Source organism: Sinocyclocheilus rhinocerous, unplaced genomic scaffold, assembly GCF_001515625.1.
Source record: "Sinocyclocheilus rhinocerous isolate Xijiao unplaced genomic scaffold, SAMN03320098_v1.1 scaffold1488, whole genome shotgun sequence".
NCBI lineage: Eukaryota > Metazoa > Chordata > Actinopteri > Cypriniformes > Cyprinidae > Sinocyclocheilus > Sinocyclocheilus rhinocerous.
The window spans coordinates 1,785,789-1,799,755 of NW_015633542.1; the positions used below are offsets into that span (position 1 = coordinate 1,785,789).

At 34.7% G+C, this 13,967-nt stretch overlaps 1 protein-coding gene across 1 annotated transcript in view; it reads left to right on the forward strand.

The window, feature by feature from the left end:
- The first annotated feature begins 580 nt into the window (after positions 1-580).
- The window catches only part of cacna2d2a (calcium channel, voltage-dependent, alpha 2/delta subunit 2a), a 210,312-nt gene continuing 196,925 nt past the window's right edge, over positions 581-13,967 (forward strand). Inside the window, 2 exon segments of the mRNA XM_016557999.1 lie at positions 581-796; positions 11,325-11,406. Coding sequence (XP_016413485.1) covers positions 681-796; positions 11,325-11,406 — 198 coding nt within the window. The 5' untranslated portion in view covers positions 581-680.

Below are 13,967 nucleotides of genomic sequence, written 5' to 3' on the forward strand. Positions count from 1 at the left end.
GAATGAATTCAGGCTTTCTGCTCATTGAGTACAGAACACAAAGCCAGTGTTTGTGTGTGTTCACTTTTTTTGGTCCATCTATGCATTGATTAAATGAATTTAAATGTCATTGGATTATATAACCGTATTGATGCTGCAGGATCTTTTCTGTTCACTGACTTCACTGTTCTTCATTTTTGTTCAATGTCTTATAATCAACTGGTGTTTTAGTGATTTGTAGTTTTAAGTCAGTTCCTCGCAAACATTTTTTTTTTTCAATATTTAAAATATACAGTATATCTATTGTTTTATCATCTAAAGCCTAACAAAATTTGTTTTGTGAAAAACTTTTAGACCTTTATGCACATGAATTTCGGTACCATAGTACTTCAATCAAAGTACCCAAGTATTACCATGTGAAACCATGATATCATAATGTTGTGACATGAATATCACAATATGAACTGACATTGATTCTCTTAGCTATCAATACGATTTTGGGTGATACCTCAAAACATGCCATGATATGATTATGATTTAATTGAGTCTCTAAAAAATACTAATCTTGTGTCCCAATTGGGAAATCCCCAACAACATCTTAACGAGCCTTCTCCATCGTCGTCGACAGCTCGGCGTTAACCCCAGTTCGCTTGACTACCGGTTGCGTTTATCTACCCAGTTTCTTGAATTTTTAATGGAAAATGGCGATGTTTGCTCAGTCCTCCAGTCTGCTCTGCCTCCTCTCCGTTCAAACTGTGCTGCTCCTCAGCCTCTCCTCACGGGGAACGGCGACGCTCCTCTTTCCTCAGCACTACACGTAAGTACATCAGAAGCGCGAGCGCGGGATGAGGCGTCGAACGCGCGCGTTTCACAGCATCCCAGTTTCGCGAGACGCTCAAGATATCTCCGTTAACGCGGACGTTAACGCGTCAGTCTGTTTTTATTTTTAATCACCGTTCATATTTGTAGTCCTTAAGCAATTCTACATGACTGTTACCATTTCCAAGGAGGTTAGTCGTTCAATTATTGATCGAAAGAGGCGTGACAGGAGAACGGCGATAGTTAGGGCTTCCGAGTACCGAGTTTTTGCTGTCATGTTACCGAGTACGGATACGGTAACGACTGGAGAGTGTTCCGCGCGTTTGAACGCAGCTACTTTTTGATGGAAGCGCATCACTCAAACGGGGTTTTATTATTGTACTGAATGCTATTAGATGCCGGATTCCCACAGTCATGAATAAGCTGAAGACATCAGGGAATAATAATTATAATAAAAATAAAATTGCTTTTTTATACTCTCTGGAAAATCATTTTAGGATTGTTTATCTAGTTCCGCTCAGATCCAAAATGTGTTTTTTTTGTTTGTGAGTGCAGTGTCTCTAAAATGTCAAAGTAATTGGTCAAAAGGTCTAGGAACCCTAAAACTTCTGTTTCTTTAAAACATATGTTAGTTTTAGTTTTGGCTATGCACTGAAAATACTTCAGTCTCAGGTTGAATTCAGATACGGAGAGCATGCATGATATTGATTATTGCTTATAAACTACCCATGATAACTGCCTGGAGGAAAATTTCTTTTTTCTTTTGTTTAAGCATCAACTTTCCTTAAAATTAGACACAAGTGAGACAACTGTTGACATACAGTAAGAGAACAGAGCTATAATGTGATTTAATCTGAATTTAATGCATTTATTTGTGTTTAGGAGAAACAATTGTGATGTTAAAGATTTTTCTTTCCTGTGTTTATCAGTCAGTTCTCCCACTTTTTTTCTCCAAAAACAGCAGTAGATTCCTAATGCATTTAATCTGATATGCTAGATATGCAAGTACTGTATACTCCCATTCATGAAGTTTAGAATTGGTTGTTCCCGTGTACAAAGATGTACCGTCCGCAGCATACTATCAGTTGTTTTTGCCTTGGAGGCATGTAAAACATCTCATTTTTTGTGCTGTGCACCAGCCGCTTTCTGAAGTGAGGGTGTTGGGCCCATGCCAGTTGTGCGCTTGTATGGGGCAGAGGCTGGATTTGTCCGCTGTGTGCCCACACATGGCAGTCCCCAGTGGATTATCTCGTCTCTCATGCCGTATGAAATCATAGAATTTTTATGCTGTTTATGTAAGGTTTTACGTAATGTGAAGTTGTTTGTGATCTTATTGTTGACATTTGCAGCTAAAAATGATATCTTTCTTTTTAGATTGCAAAATATACATACAGTGTTTTTCACAACTCAACTGGTGGGTTGCAATCCAAAAATGGGTCACAAGTCCATTCAGATAGAGTTGCGATACTGCAAATAACTCTATGATCAGGCATAGTTAGGATAGTATAATAGACATTAACTTTTAGTTATAAGAGGAGAAAAATGTTTTGTATGTCTTTTGTTGCTGCCATCAAAGGACATTTTTATATGATAAACATTTTTGGTACATTGGTACAATTTGGCTACTCAGTGTAAAAAAAAAAAATTTAAAAAAAAAATATATATATAGATATAGATATAAACACACACAAACATAATTTATACATTTATTCATATATATTATTTAATTATATTATATATTGTTATTAAATATTATTTTAAACAATTTTGCTACTCTTGAATTTTATCCAGTGTAATATATGTAATATCATGTATTATATTATTTTATTTTATATTATATTGCAGCATATTATATTATATATTTGTATTTATCGATCATTTTATTGTTATGTCTCACTGTTTGAGGCAATTATCAATGTGTCATGTACAATTTTTTATAATAATAATAGCTGTATCTGAGACAGTGATAATGATTCATCTTTGTTAGGTGTACAATTTTAGACATTTGTACAATTTTATAAATATATCCCTCCTTATGTTTTGCATAGTATTTTATCTGGGCATTATATCAGAATTTTATATAAATGTAATAAAGATGTATTATTCCATGCTTGGCATGATAATAACTAACCTATAAGTCTTTAAATTATTTCTGTCTTGCATCAGAACAGTGTCACGCATTTGAAAGGATTGTTTCACTTTGCAAACAGCGCAGCATATGTAATCTGTCAACCTTGATAAGAGACGTCTATCAACCTGTCAGAATCACAGAGACGCTGCCAGAGAACAAATAGCCCATGTATAGTATAATGCCTAAATAGTATATTAGGCTGGTTTTCAACATCTGCACGGTTAATAAAACTGATAATCTTCATAACACGCTGGTATAGACTGTCTTTTGCTCTCTCTGTTTGCGTGTTTTCTGCTTGCGGTGTTGTGGCCTGTAGTCACAGAGATTTGTAACGCTTATTTTACACTGCGCTTTGAGCCTTGAGGCCTGCTCCTCTTTACCAAACCCAGTCAGTAAGCAAGCATGACCACCATGGAGAAGGATTTAACAAAAGCAAAAAAAAAACTATCAATAACCAAAACTAAATCATGCTTACGTTTATCAAAGCCAAATCCATTCAGTGTTTCAATCCTATAAAGGTGATAATAGGCAAGTGGTGGTGTGTCCTTTTTTTTCATATCTTTCAACCACGGTTTTAGTGGCATAAAAGAAAGTGGCTGCCATGTTGTTTTTAAAGCTTTGTTCCAAAATCTAGTGAGCTGCTTAAGTCGGCAGTCTTTTAAGGCGTCATATGCACACTCCCGATACAGGAGCTATTTTGAAAAGCAATAATATAGTGGACAACGCAATCGAAATATTGATTGTAAATGTATTTCTTTCATTAGCAAAAAGTATTGATAAAATTATTTTCATCTAATTCAAATTTGTATGTTGCTGCCTCTGTAAAACGTTCCAAAATTCTCAAGTATGAAGTTCCTTTGTCAAGTATGCTTCCTTGTAAGGCCACAATACAGATTACTAGCTTATAAGGCAGCTCACTCGTTTCACAACAGAGCCTTAATGTCACGAAAAATCCTGGTCTTTAATTCATAAACATCAGCCTTGAGATAAACGTGTACCTGTTGTGTAGGTCATATACAGGTCAACCCAAAATTCTCATTACTGATAAGATTTAAGGTGTTTTGTGTTACAGATTTGCATCATGATGACGCAGTATGAGTGAGAGACATGCGCTCTCGTGGTTCAGATTACCTCCAGTCACACGGCAGGCTGGTTAATGGCTAAATGACTCAGCATTTAAATAATTAATTTGGAGAGGAAAGTAACCTCTTCTTAGTGACACAAACAGAGTCTCCTGTCTTCTTTCATCTGTTTTCTTCCTTTTATTTAGATATAGCTTTGAGCTCATGGGTTGAAAAAGACTTGTGGATATGGTTGTATGGTTAAATGTAACTTATAAAAAAATAAATGGGAATCCCTTTTATATTTGTAATTCAATTTTAAGGTAGCTAACTAGGGCTGCACGATTAATCGAATGCGATTGTCATGCGCATTTTGTTAGTAAAGCCGGTTCTGTAATCAGCAGGAAATCATCATCACGTGCTTTCAGATGGAGCAGAATTTACTACACATAGCCGTAGTTCACTGACAAGTTACGCAAAAAAAAATCGCAGACGATTTTATTGCGCGATTACGAAATCGAAGAAATCGTTTGCGATAATGACAGCTGTTTGCATAGCTTCTCAGTGAACTACGGCTCTGTGAAGTAAATGCTGCTCCATCTGAAAGCATGTGAAAATACCACATTTAATAACATATTTTTACTCCAAACTCACTTCATAACGTCAGTCGAGTGTTTGAAATAAATCCTTCTGTGAGATGATGTGGCTTCTTACACAGAATAAGGCACGCAACATATGTCATAGTATTTCACTGAAAGATACGCATGACAATCGCAGCTTCTGTCGAATCGCGATCTCGATTCCATTTAGATTTATTGTGCAGCCCTAGTAGCTAACAGGATCCAGTGAACAAATAAAAATATAAATGAATAAATATCATGATTAGTCTGAATTATTAATGTAATTATTTATGTTTTGTCACAAAACTCTTTGAATTCCAATTCAGTGGATTCTACTTCCTGTCATTCCTGTTCAACTTCCTGTGAGGGTGTGGCCAATTCAATTCAAATTCCAATTTATGTATTGAAATTAGAAGTCAGTTCTTACAGTTAATTCAGAATTTCACCATATTTTTTATTCTTCTTATTATTATTGTTATTAGTACATTAAAAATTGTAGAAACAATTTGTTACTCTGTAATTGCTAGCAAATTTTACAGTTAACTACAAAGAAACAGCACACATTAAATTAGACATGAATTTAAGTAGAAAGACTGAAATAATATTTTCTTTTACTGAAGTAATCTTACATACTAAAGTAATCTTTGTTTTATTTACAACTTAAAAAATATTGCATATTGTATGTTATAAGATTATTGGTGTAATTATGCATATGATGAAGCTTTTAAGCTTGGTTAAATCAAGACACATGGCCATGTGATATTAAAAATTTAATGTGGTTTAGCTGTAAATAATTAAGCTCTGTACAAACTAAAATATTTTTTATATAATGTTTAAAAAAACAAAATAGTCTAAAAATACTTTGGCTGTCTCAATGTTATGTCTTTGTAGTGCGCTCTCCATGGTGCTGAAAGTCACTGTTCCACTGCATTTACATATATACTGGGAATTTTAGCTTTTTCTTCAGAGAAAAGGAAAAATACACAAATAAAACTTTTTTTAAAAGCCTGTAATGATGAAATGTCAGCCATGCACAAAACGTACTTTTGTTTTCTGTTATGAAATGATGAGCGTTGTATGTAGAGCTTGTGTAGATTGGGTTTGTTTATTACTGTGCCTAGCGGATTAGTAGTAGACAATAAAGTTTAATGTAGGTTATTTGGGTTATATATGATACTGAACACAATAAAATAACATGTAGCATCTGTTAGCGGTAATGTGAGAATTACTTACTGTCTAACATGCTTTAGGCACCAGTTTTGTGATTGGTTTTCAGTCTTTGCTGTCCCTAATCTGCTTTCTTTCTTACATGTGCAGTGAATTTGAAACCCCACTTTGAGTGAGCACCTCTCTGGATCTTACTGATGGTTTTGTGGTATTTAACCTTGGATATTCAGGCTGGTTAGTAAGACAACTTCAAAGTCGAGAGATTTGCAAAGAGAAGTTGTAAAAAGCAATAGAGATGGGCCAGTGTGAGAGAGTTTTCAGTTAGTTGAGAAAATTAACATTTACCCTGTGGGGTCAGTGCTGTGTTTTAACTATATTTTACAGTTATTGATTATGTAGATGGGTTTTTTATGTCTTGCAAACTTTGTTTAATTTTCTGCAACATATTGAACATTGTTGCAAATTGTTGCTGATTTCCAAGATAACATTATGAGCATATGGCTTATATATACACATGCATTTTGATATGTTATACATTATATACTGTACATATACATTTTATATTTATTATATATATAATATAATATATAATGTATATATAATTTAATAAAATAGTGTCTAGTATGTCAATTTTATATAATAATAATATAAATAATATAATAAATGTTGTATATACAATTAAAATATAAGTAGTATGTATATAATAATAATAATAATAATAATAATAATAATAATAATATATATAATATACAGTAAAAAGTAACAACTCTACTAAAATCAACATCGTGGTCCGGCACTATATAAAGGCGTTTGGATGATGGAGTCATAAAGCATGACCTGGCACATTTTATAGCCTGTGTGAGCATAAAAGAGCAAGCATTCTAGATTCCCGCACATGCTGGAGGTGATGTCATTAGCGGTTAGCATCAGTACTTCCTCACTCAGAAAACCTTTATTTCTCCCTCTGTGACCTTTTCCCTTTTGACACGTTTCCTTCAGCAGCGCCATCGTCTCCGCAAACCATTTATTACCATCTCCTCCATCTCCTCCTCTTTCATTATGAGCTGTGTAATCTAAATGCTTAATCTCGTTTCTTTCTTCACTTCCTGTGTATCTGTCAGTATCCGATCGATAGATTACAGGAATCTACCTCTGCACTGGCTCGACCGCTTGTATTTGCATTAGGGGTTTCTGAGGTCACAGTACTTATAATAACAGGGTTTGGCTTAGTTCGGTTAATTACGTTTGAAAAGCATGAAATGTGAGAGGAAGCAGTAAGTCAGAGACAGGTCTCGTGGAAAAACACATTTGGGAAAAGCTAAAGAAAATGATGCCATTATTTGATGCAACATGTTTTTTATGGTAAAATCTTAGCAAACCATATTGGAGATTTGTTCTTGCCCGAAAGATGCTGAGTTGGCCACAGAGTGAATCGACTTCCTTTTTCCTTGAGTGTATTGAATCTCAGCTGCCTAAAGACATTTAACTTAACCGAATCAGCCTCTAATGGATGTTTTGTAAGATGACACTAAACCAAAGTAGCCTTCAAATTGAATTTACTATAGGTAACTGCTGCTTATTTCCTCATTATTACTATTACCATATCTCATAGTTAGGATTATTGATTTGAACACACCCCTAATTTATTATTAAGTACGCATTATTAAGTACGCATATTATTAAGTATGCATGCAAGAATGCAATTTCAGATCTTTTATCCATTGCTTTCAAGGTATTTTATCATTACATGTATTATCTGGGAATTGAACCCATGACCTTGACGTTGCAAGTGCCATGCTTTACTAGAAATCTACTACTACATACATGAACACACTTTTTTCAGACATTTGTGCTATGGACACAAGCTGTGTGGCAATGAAGAGATTGTGCTGCACTTTTATGTGTCAGAATTAGGTTTAAGATACAAGACAATAGATCCACTTGAACACACTCAGAATAAAAATAATAAAAAATAAGATTAAAATATATATATAAGTAAAAATTTGATTTAAATACATAAAAATGAAGAAGTGTCTTTCTACAAGAAAATATATAAATCCCTTTAAAATTTTAGGATTGGGGTCCCTTGCACAAAGATCATCTTTGGGGCCGTTCACACAGAACGAGTCTTTGCATCAACCTATAGCAAAACAAAGGGAAAGTAGTGCATTAGAATGGAAAAACGTGTTCTGTGTGAACGGCCCCTTATAAAACATTTAGAACACCTTAAAATGTCTTCAAAAAACCATCAGAGCACCTTAGAAATGCCAAAGAAATCCCTCAGAACACCTCTGCAATGTAATACAAAAAGTATAGTTTTCTCAAACATCTCAAACATCATGGCATTGAGTTGTGCATAGGCAAGCACTTCGTAAACTTTCTTCAAAAAAGGAAAAAAAAAATGGTTCATTATGTGTTGTTTGGCACTCTAGAAGAAATGAAATGCTTGTGTGCTGTATGTACTTTGTTGTAAATCCTGTCTAACAAAACATGGCGAGTTTTCACTTGCGTATGAGGAAAACAGTGCTTCAACCGCATTAGATGCCAGTTGTGGATTTGTGGAGAAGTGTGTTTTCTTTGTTGCCGTTGTGACTCATTCTTCCGCTGATCTTCCTATCCTTGTCATTCAGATGAAGCTGACATTTCACGTTGACATTTTTTTTCTGTGCTATCATTCAATGACAAATAACCAAGTTGCTCAGCTAATGGTGGAGATAGAGGAGAGAGGGTCATATTGTTACCAGCTTCTTTGGATTTGCAGTGAAACAGCTGTAATAGAGAGAGTAAATATCTGAAATCAGTGCTCTGAAAGCACTGGACTATTTGTGGGTGTTTTAAGGTTTACTCAGCACTGAAAGAAGTTATGATTGCGTTCATGCATGCCATTACTTTGGTCTCAGTCAGTGTTTCTTAGTGCTTTTTACCCAGCTTGTTGAGATGTAGGTGCTAAAAGACCCTAAAGCTTTTAGTGTGAATATGTGCATGTGTATATTAGAAAAGCCAGTCAATTCATTGTGTATTCGCTCATAGGTGGGTGTGTTTTTGCTTATGTGGGCATCCATTATCTTTTATCTTAGGTCTGAACTCGGAAACATACTCTAAGTTAATGCTTCTGACTATACTTAATATGATGCATCATTGTTCCCGCAAGTTCAGACAGCAGTGTATAACATTATTCCAAAATTCAGCTATTATATATAATTAATTTCAGGTTGCAGAGTTATTTTTGTGTCTTGGTTAACAACAACAACAATATTTATTTTTTCCTTTATCTTTTTTTTTTTGTTGAGTCTCAAACATTTTTCATTTGTGTTTTCTTGATGAACATCTTTTCACATTTTTTGTCTGTTTCCACTGGAATAACTGTTCTTGTAATTTCCAAAAGGGGCTATAATATATTCACTTATTTGTGTAAATATGCAATACTCTTAAGCTATGATAAATTAACATGAAAAATGACAAGATTATCCAAATAAGTTTTTAAAAAAAAAAAACAACAACTAATAAATGAATACAATTATTTTCTCCTATTTTTTTCTGGCTTTATTTTATTTTATTTTATTTTATTTTCAACTCCTGGACAGTTGTTGTCATTCCTTTTTTAATTTAATTAATTAATTATTTATTTATTTATTACTCCTTTTTGCTTCCTTGTCAGCTCTCACATAGCCAGAAAGAACAAGCACTGTCATTCCTGTTTTTATTTATTTAATTTAATTTAATTAATTTAGTTTTTTTAAAACATTTTTTAATTTTTATTTCTTGTATTTAAATGCTACAATAAAAAATATTGTTTTGTTGAAAGTGAATTGTGACCATGACATTCAGTGAATAACATGTACATTTCAGTCTGTTCCTCAAACAAAGCTATCATATGACTTTGCACAGAACTTTTATGCACTACTGTTATGTCAGTGTCAAGTTTATTTACATTGCGCAATTTAAAACAACAGCATATTTTATGTGTTTCATGACAGAAAGAAAGTCATACAGGTTTGGAACAACATGAGGGTGTTCCAAACCTGTTCCAAAATGATGACAGAAGTTTCATCCCTATAAGTACGTACAACAAGATGCACATTTGCAGTGCAGTCTGTGTTTGTGTACTTGTGTACAGAAGGTTCCTGGCCTAAGACAGCATATTCTTACCTTCCACTCTCTATCCATCTCTCTTCTGCTAAATCTCATTGTGTTAAGAGATTTATAGGAGCTGCAGGCAGATATACAGCTCTGATTTGCGGACGTTTGATCGCTTCATTCGGGTTTGGCCCAGTTAGTAAGTGTTGTTGCTGCTTTGGGAGGCACTTCTGTCAGAACCAGGCTTTCTTTATCATTCGGCTCCTTAAACATCCACACTTACCTGCCAACAGCCGAGCAGCCCATTGCCAGAGAGAGAGAAAGAGAGGATGAGAGTTTGGAAGGGTAGTGATTAAAGTCAAGATGAATCCAAATTGAGCCTGTTTACTTTCTTAAAGTGACAGTTACCTCAAAATAAAGATCCTTTCATCATGTACTCATGCAAATGTGCTGTTCTTCTTCCTCCTGGGACATTCAAGGTCACAAGGTCACAGTCCAAACAAAAACATTTATATTAATTGTTCAATATAAAATCACTGTCAAATGCTAATACCGGTAAGTCATAAAAGTCCTGCTGCGTGTCTGAAAATACTTTTTTTGTCCATCTGTTTTGATTGAATGCCTTTGACTTCTTTTAATTTATAATATCTTTGATGTTATGACACACGATTAATGATAACAGTGTCATGCTATTTATTTGCCGAATCCCAAATATAATACCTTTTATTAAGCACAATAATTGCATTAAGCACAATAATTGCATTAAGCACTGCACTGTTTCCGTTAACCCTAAAACACAATGCAATGAAGTGCAAAATTTTAAATACAGGTAAAACACCTGTAAAATGTTATTACAGTACATTGTGGTGTATTTTACATATTTTATTTTCAGTGTGATGGTGAAAAACAAACTTTTAACCAGTACATTTTATTTAATTTTATTTTATTTTCACCTGGTCAACCCCTGGACAGTTGGTGTCATTCCATTTTTATTTCATTTAATTTCATTCCTTTTTTCTTTATTCACTCCTTATTGCTGCCTAGTCAACTCTTGCACAGTTGGAAAGAACAAGCACTGCCATTCCAGTAATTGAATTGAATTTTTTATCGTTTTTTTATTTTAATGGTTTATTTTATCCTTCACAAAAAGTGAAATTTTCAACATTTTCCTGTCTAATCTGGTCAGTATAGGCTAATCTCTGGTCCTTTTAAGCTGCTTTAAAAACACTTGTATTAATTGTTTATTTTTTATTTTATTTTATTTTATTTACACTGTCATTCTATTCTATTCCATTCCATTCTATTCTATTCTATTCTATTCTATTCTATTCTATTCTATTCTATTCTGTGCTGTTCTGTTCTGTTGCCACACACTATATAGGACAGATAGTATGTGAATTGGGATTTAGCCATCGTGTGATGGTAATCATTACAAATTTGCTGTTAACCAGTGCTCTCTATGTCTAACAGGATGATGCACTGGGCAGGTCGCATAGAGAAGGAACTGGAGAAGGTGCTGCAGCTCGTCACTGGAGTCCAGCAAATGAAAGGAGTAAGTTGAACATCTTTAACTTGTTTTACACCGTACTGCAATGCTAGATGGAAAAATATTGTGTTGTTTTTAGGGCAAAGGCGTCTCTCTTCACTACATCAGTGTGGAATCGACCATAATAATCACACTGTATTATTTACCTTTGTTGTGATGCCTTAGGAAGAAGCTTTAACTTGTTTATGATGTTATGATAACAGTGGTTGCATAAGATAATTACAGTAATAGCAGTGTTTTTTGTGGTCGTTTCAATAGTGAAATTTCATAACAATCATTTTCTGTTGATAGCGGTCAGAGTCTTGAGCACTAAACAATAATTTCACAATAGATTCTGAAAGCCTGAAGTACTATATATTTTGTATTGTGTACAGTATTTCACATGTATGTTTCATATGTTAAATGATAATTCTGTATCATTTGTTGAATTGTGTGAAATAATCTGTTAATATTTAAATAGTCTGAGGCCATAAAAATGCAGTTTTTAATACTTTTTAAAAAATAAAAAATTAGATTATAGGTGTAACAATTTGAGTGAAAATCTGAAATTAAAATAATAATCTAAAACTCTATAATATTGAATAGTTGAATCATTTTCACCATCTCAAATTCTATTATTATTATTATTATTATTATTATTATATTTGTATATTAATATATTAGAATAATAAAACAAATAAAACATTATTATTATTATTATTATTATATTTGTATATTAATATATTAGAATAATAAAACATAATAAATAAAAAATATATATAAAATGCTGTAATATAATACCAAATTTATATTTCTATATATACACTTGAATATATAAATATATATATAGTATATAAATATACAATTTATTATTATATTATATTATATTCAGAAATATTTTATTTTTAATATTTTATCACACACACACGCACCCATACACACACACAAGTTATTTGCCAAGGCAAAATTATTTTTTATTTGTCCATTCGTATGTGTGTGTGTGTGTGTCTTTTAGAAAATCAGTTTGGGACACTGAATGCATGCAAGCCTGTGTTTGCACTCTCAGTAGCTGTAGATTGCTGAGTCTGTGGTCTGAGTGTGTGTGTGCAGTGAGTCTGTGAAAGCGCATTTATCTCTGGCCCAAACAGGAGTCGTCACAGGGAGTGCTAAATGGCCCAGCATGTGCAGAAAAAGCCATTTTCTAAATGGATGCCTCTCCCTATATGTGCATGTGATAGAAATCTTCCCTGGGCTACGGCAGCCCGCTAACAAGATTGCTTTCCTTCATCACTCTCTCTTTCCTCTTCATGCCCAGTTTACTCCGATATTCTTTTCCCACCCTTTCTGGGAAAAAAAAAATTTTGCAAATGTATTCTAAGCATTTTTTTGCTTCTCAAAATTATTTTGGTGAAAGTAAATAGAACGGACTGGCTGCATTCAGCGCGCAACAATCTTGAATACATATTGCTTGAAAAACTGCAAGCAGGTGAGTTGGAAATATTTGGAATGGAGAGAAGGAGAGAAATAGAGAGAGAACGAATCAGAAAGATCACTATCTTAATAGTGTATGGTGTTTAGTATGTTTGGTATACACATATAATAGTGTATGGTGTTTGGTATAAGATGTATGGTGTGGTGCACACACACACACACATACAAATGGTGTTTCTCACCTGTACTCAAGATCTGTGAAGAGGATGTATGCAAAGTCTTCAGAAAGCAGAAGATAAGGAAAGCCAAAGGCCCAGACGGTGTCTCTCCAGCCTGCCTCAAAGCCTGTGCTGTCCAGCTATCATCCATCTTCACATTGATCTTCAACAGATCCCTGGAGCTATGTGTAGTCCCCTCCTGCTTCAAATGTTCCACCATCATCCCTGTACCCAAGAAACCAAAAATCACAGGACTTAATGACTACAGACCTGTTGCTTTAACATCTGTGGTCATGAAGGCATTTGAGAGACTGGTGTTGGCCTACTTGAAGGACATTACTGGACCCTTGCTGGACCCCCTGCAGTTTGCTTACCGAGCAAACAGGTCTGTGGATGATGCAGTCAATATGGGATTGCACTACATCCTCCAACATCTGGACAAACCAGGGACTTATGCAAGGATCTTGTTTGTGGACTTCAGCTCCGCTTTCAACAGGGTTGTGTTCTCTCCCCACTGCTCTTCTCCCTCTTCTCCCTCTACTGCACCTTTAAAGACCCCTCTGTCAAGCTCCTGAAGTTTGCAGACGACACCACAGTCATCACAGTCATCCAGGACGGCGACGAGTCTGCTTACAGACAGGAGGTTGAGCAGCTGGCTGTCTGGTGCAGTCACAACAACCTGGAGCTGAACACGCTCAAAACTGTAGAGATGATAGTAGACTTCAGGAGAATCCCCCCTGCTCTCCCCCCACTCACCATCATGGACAGCACTGTGACTGCAGTGGAGTCATTCAGGTTCCTGGGCACAACCATCTCTCAGGACCTGAAGTGGGACACTCACATTGACTCCATTGTGAAAAAGGCCCAGCAGAGGTTGTACTTCCTTCGTCAACTGAAAAAGTTCAACCTGCCACAGGCGCATATGACACAGTTTTACTC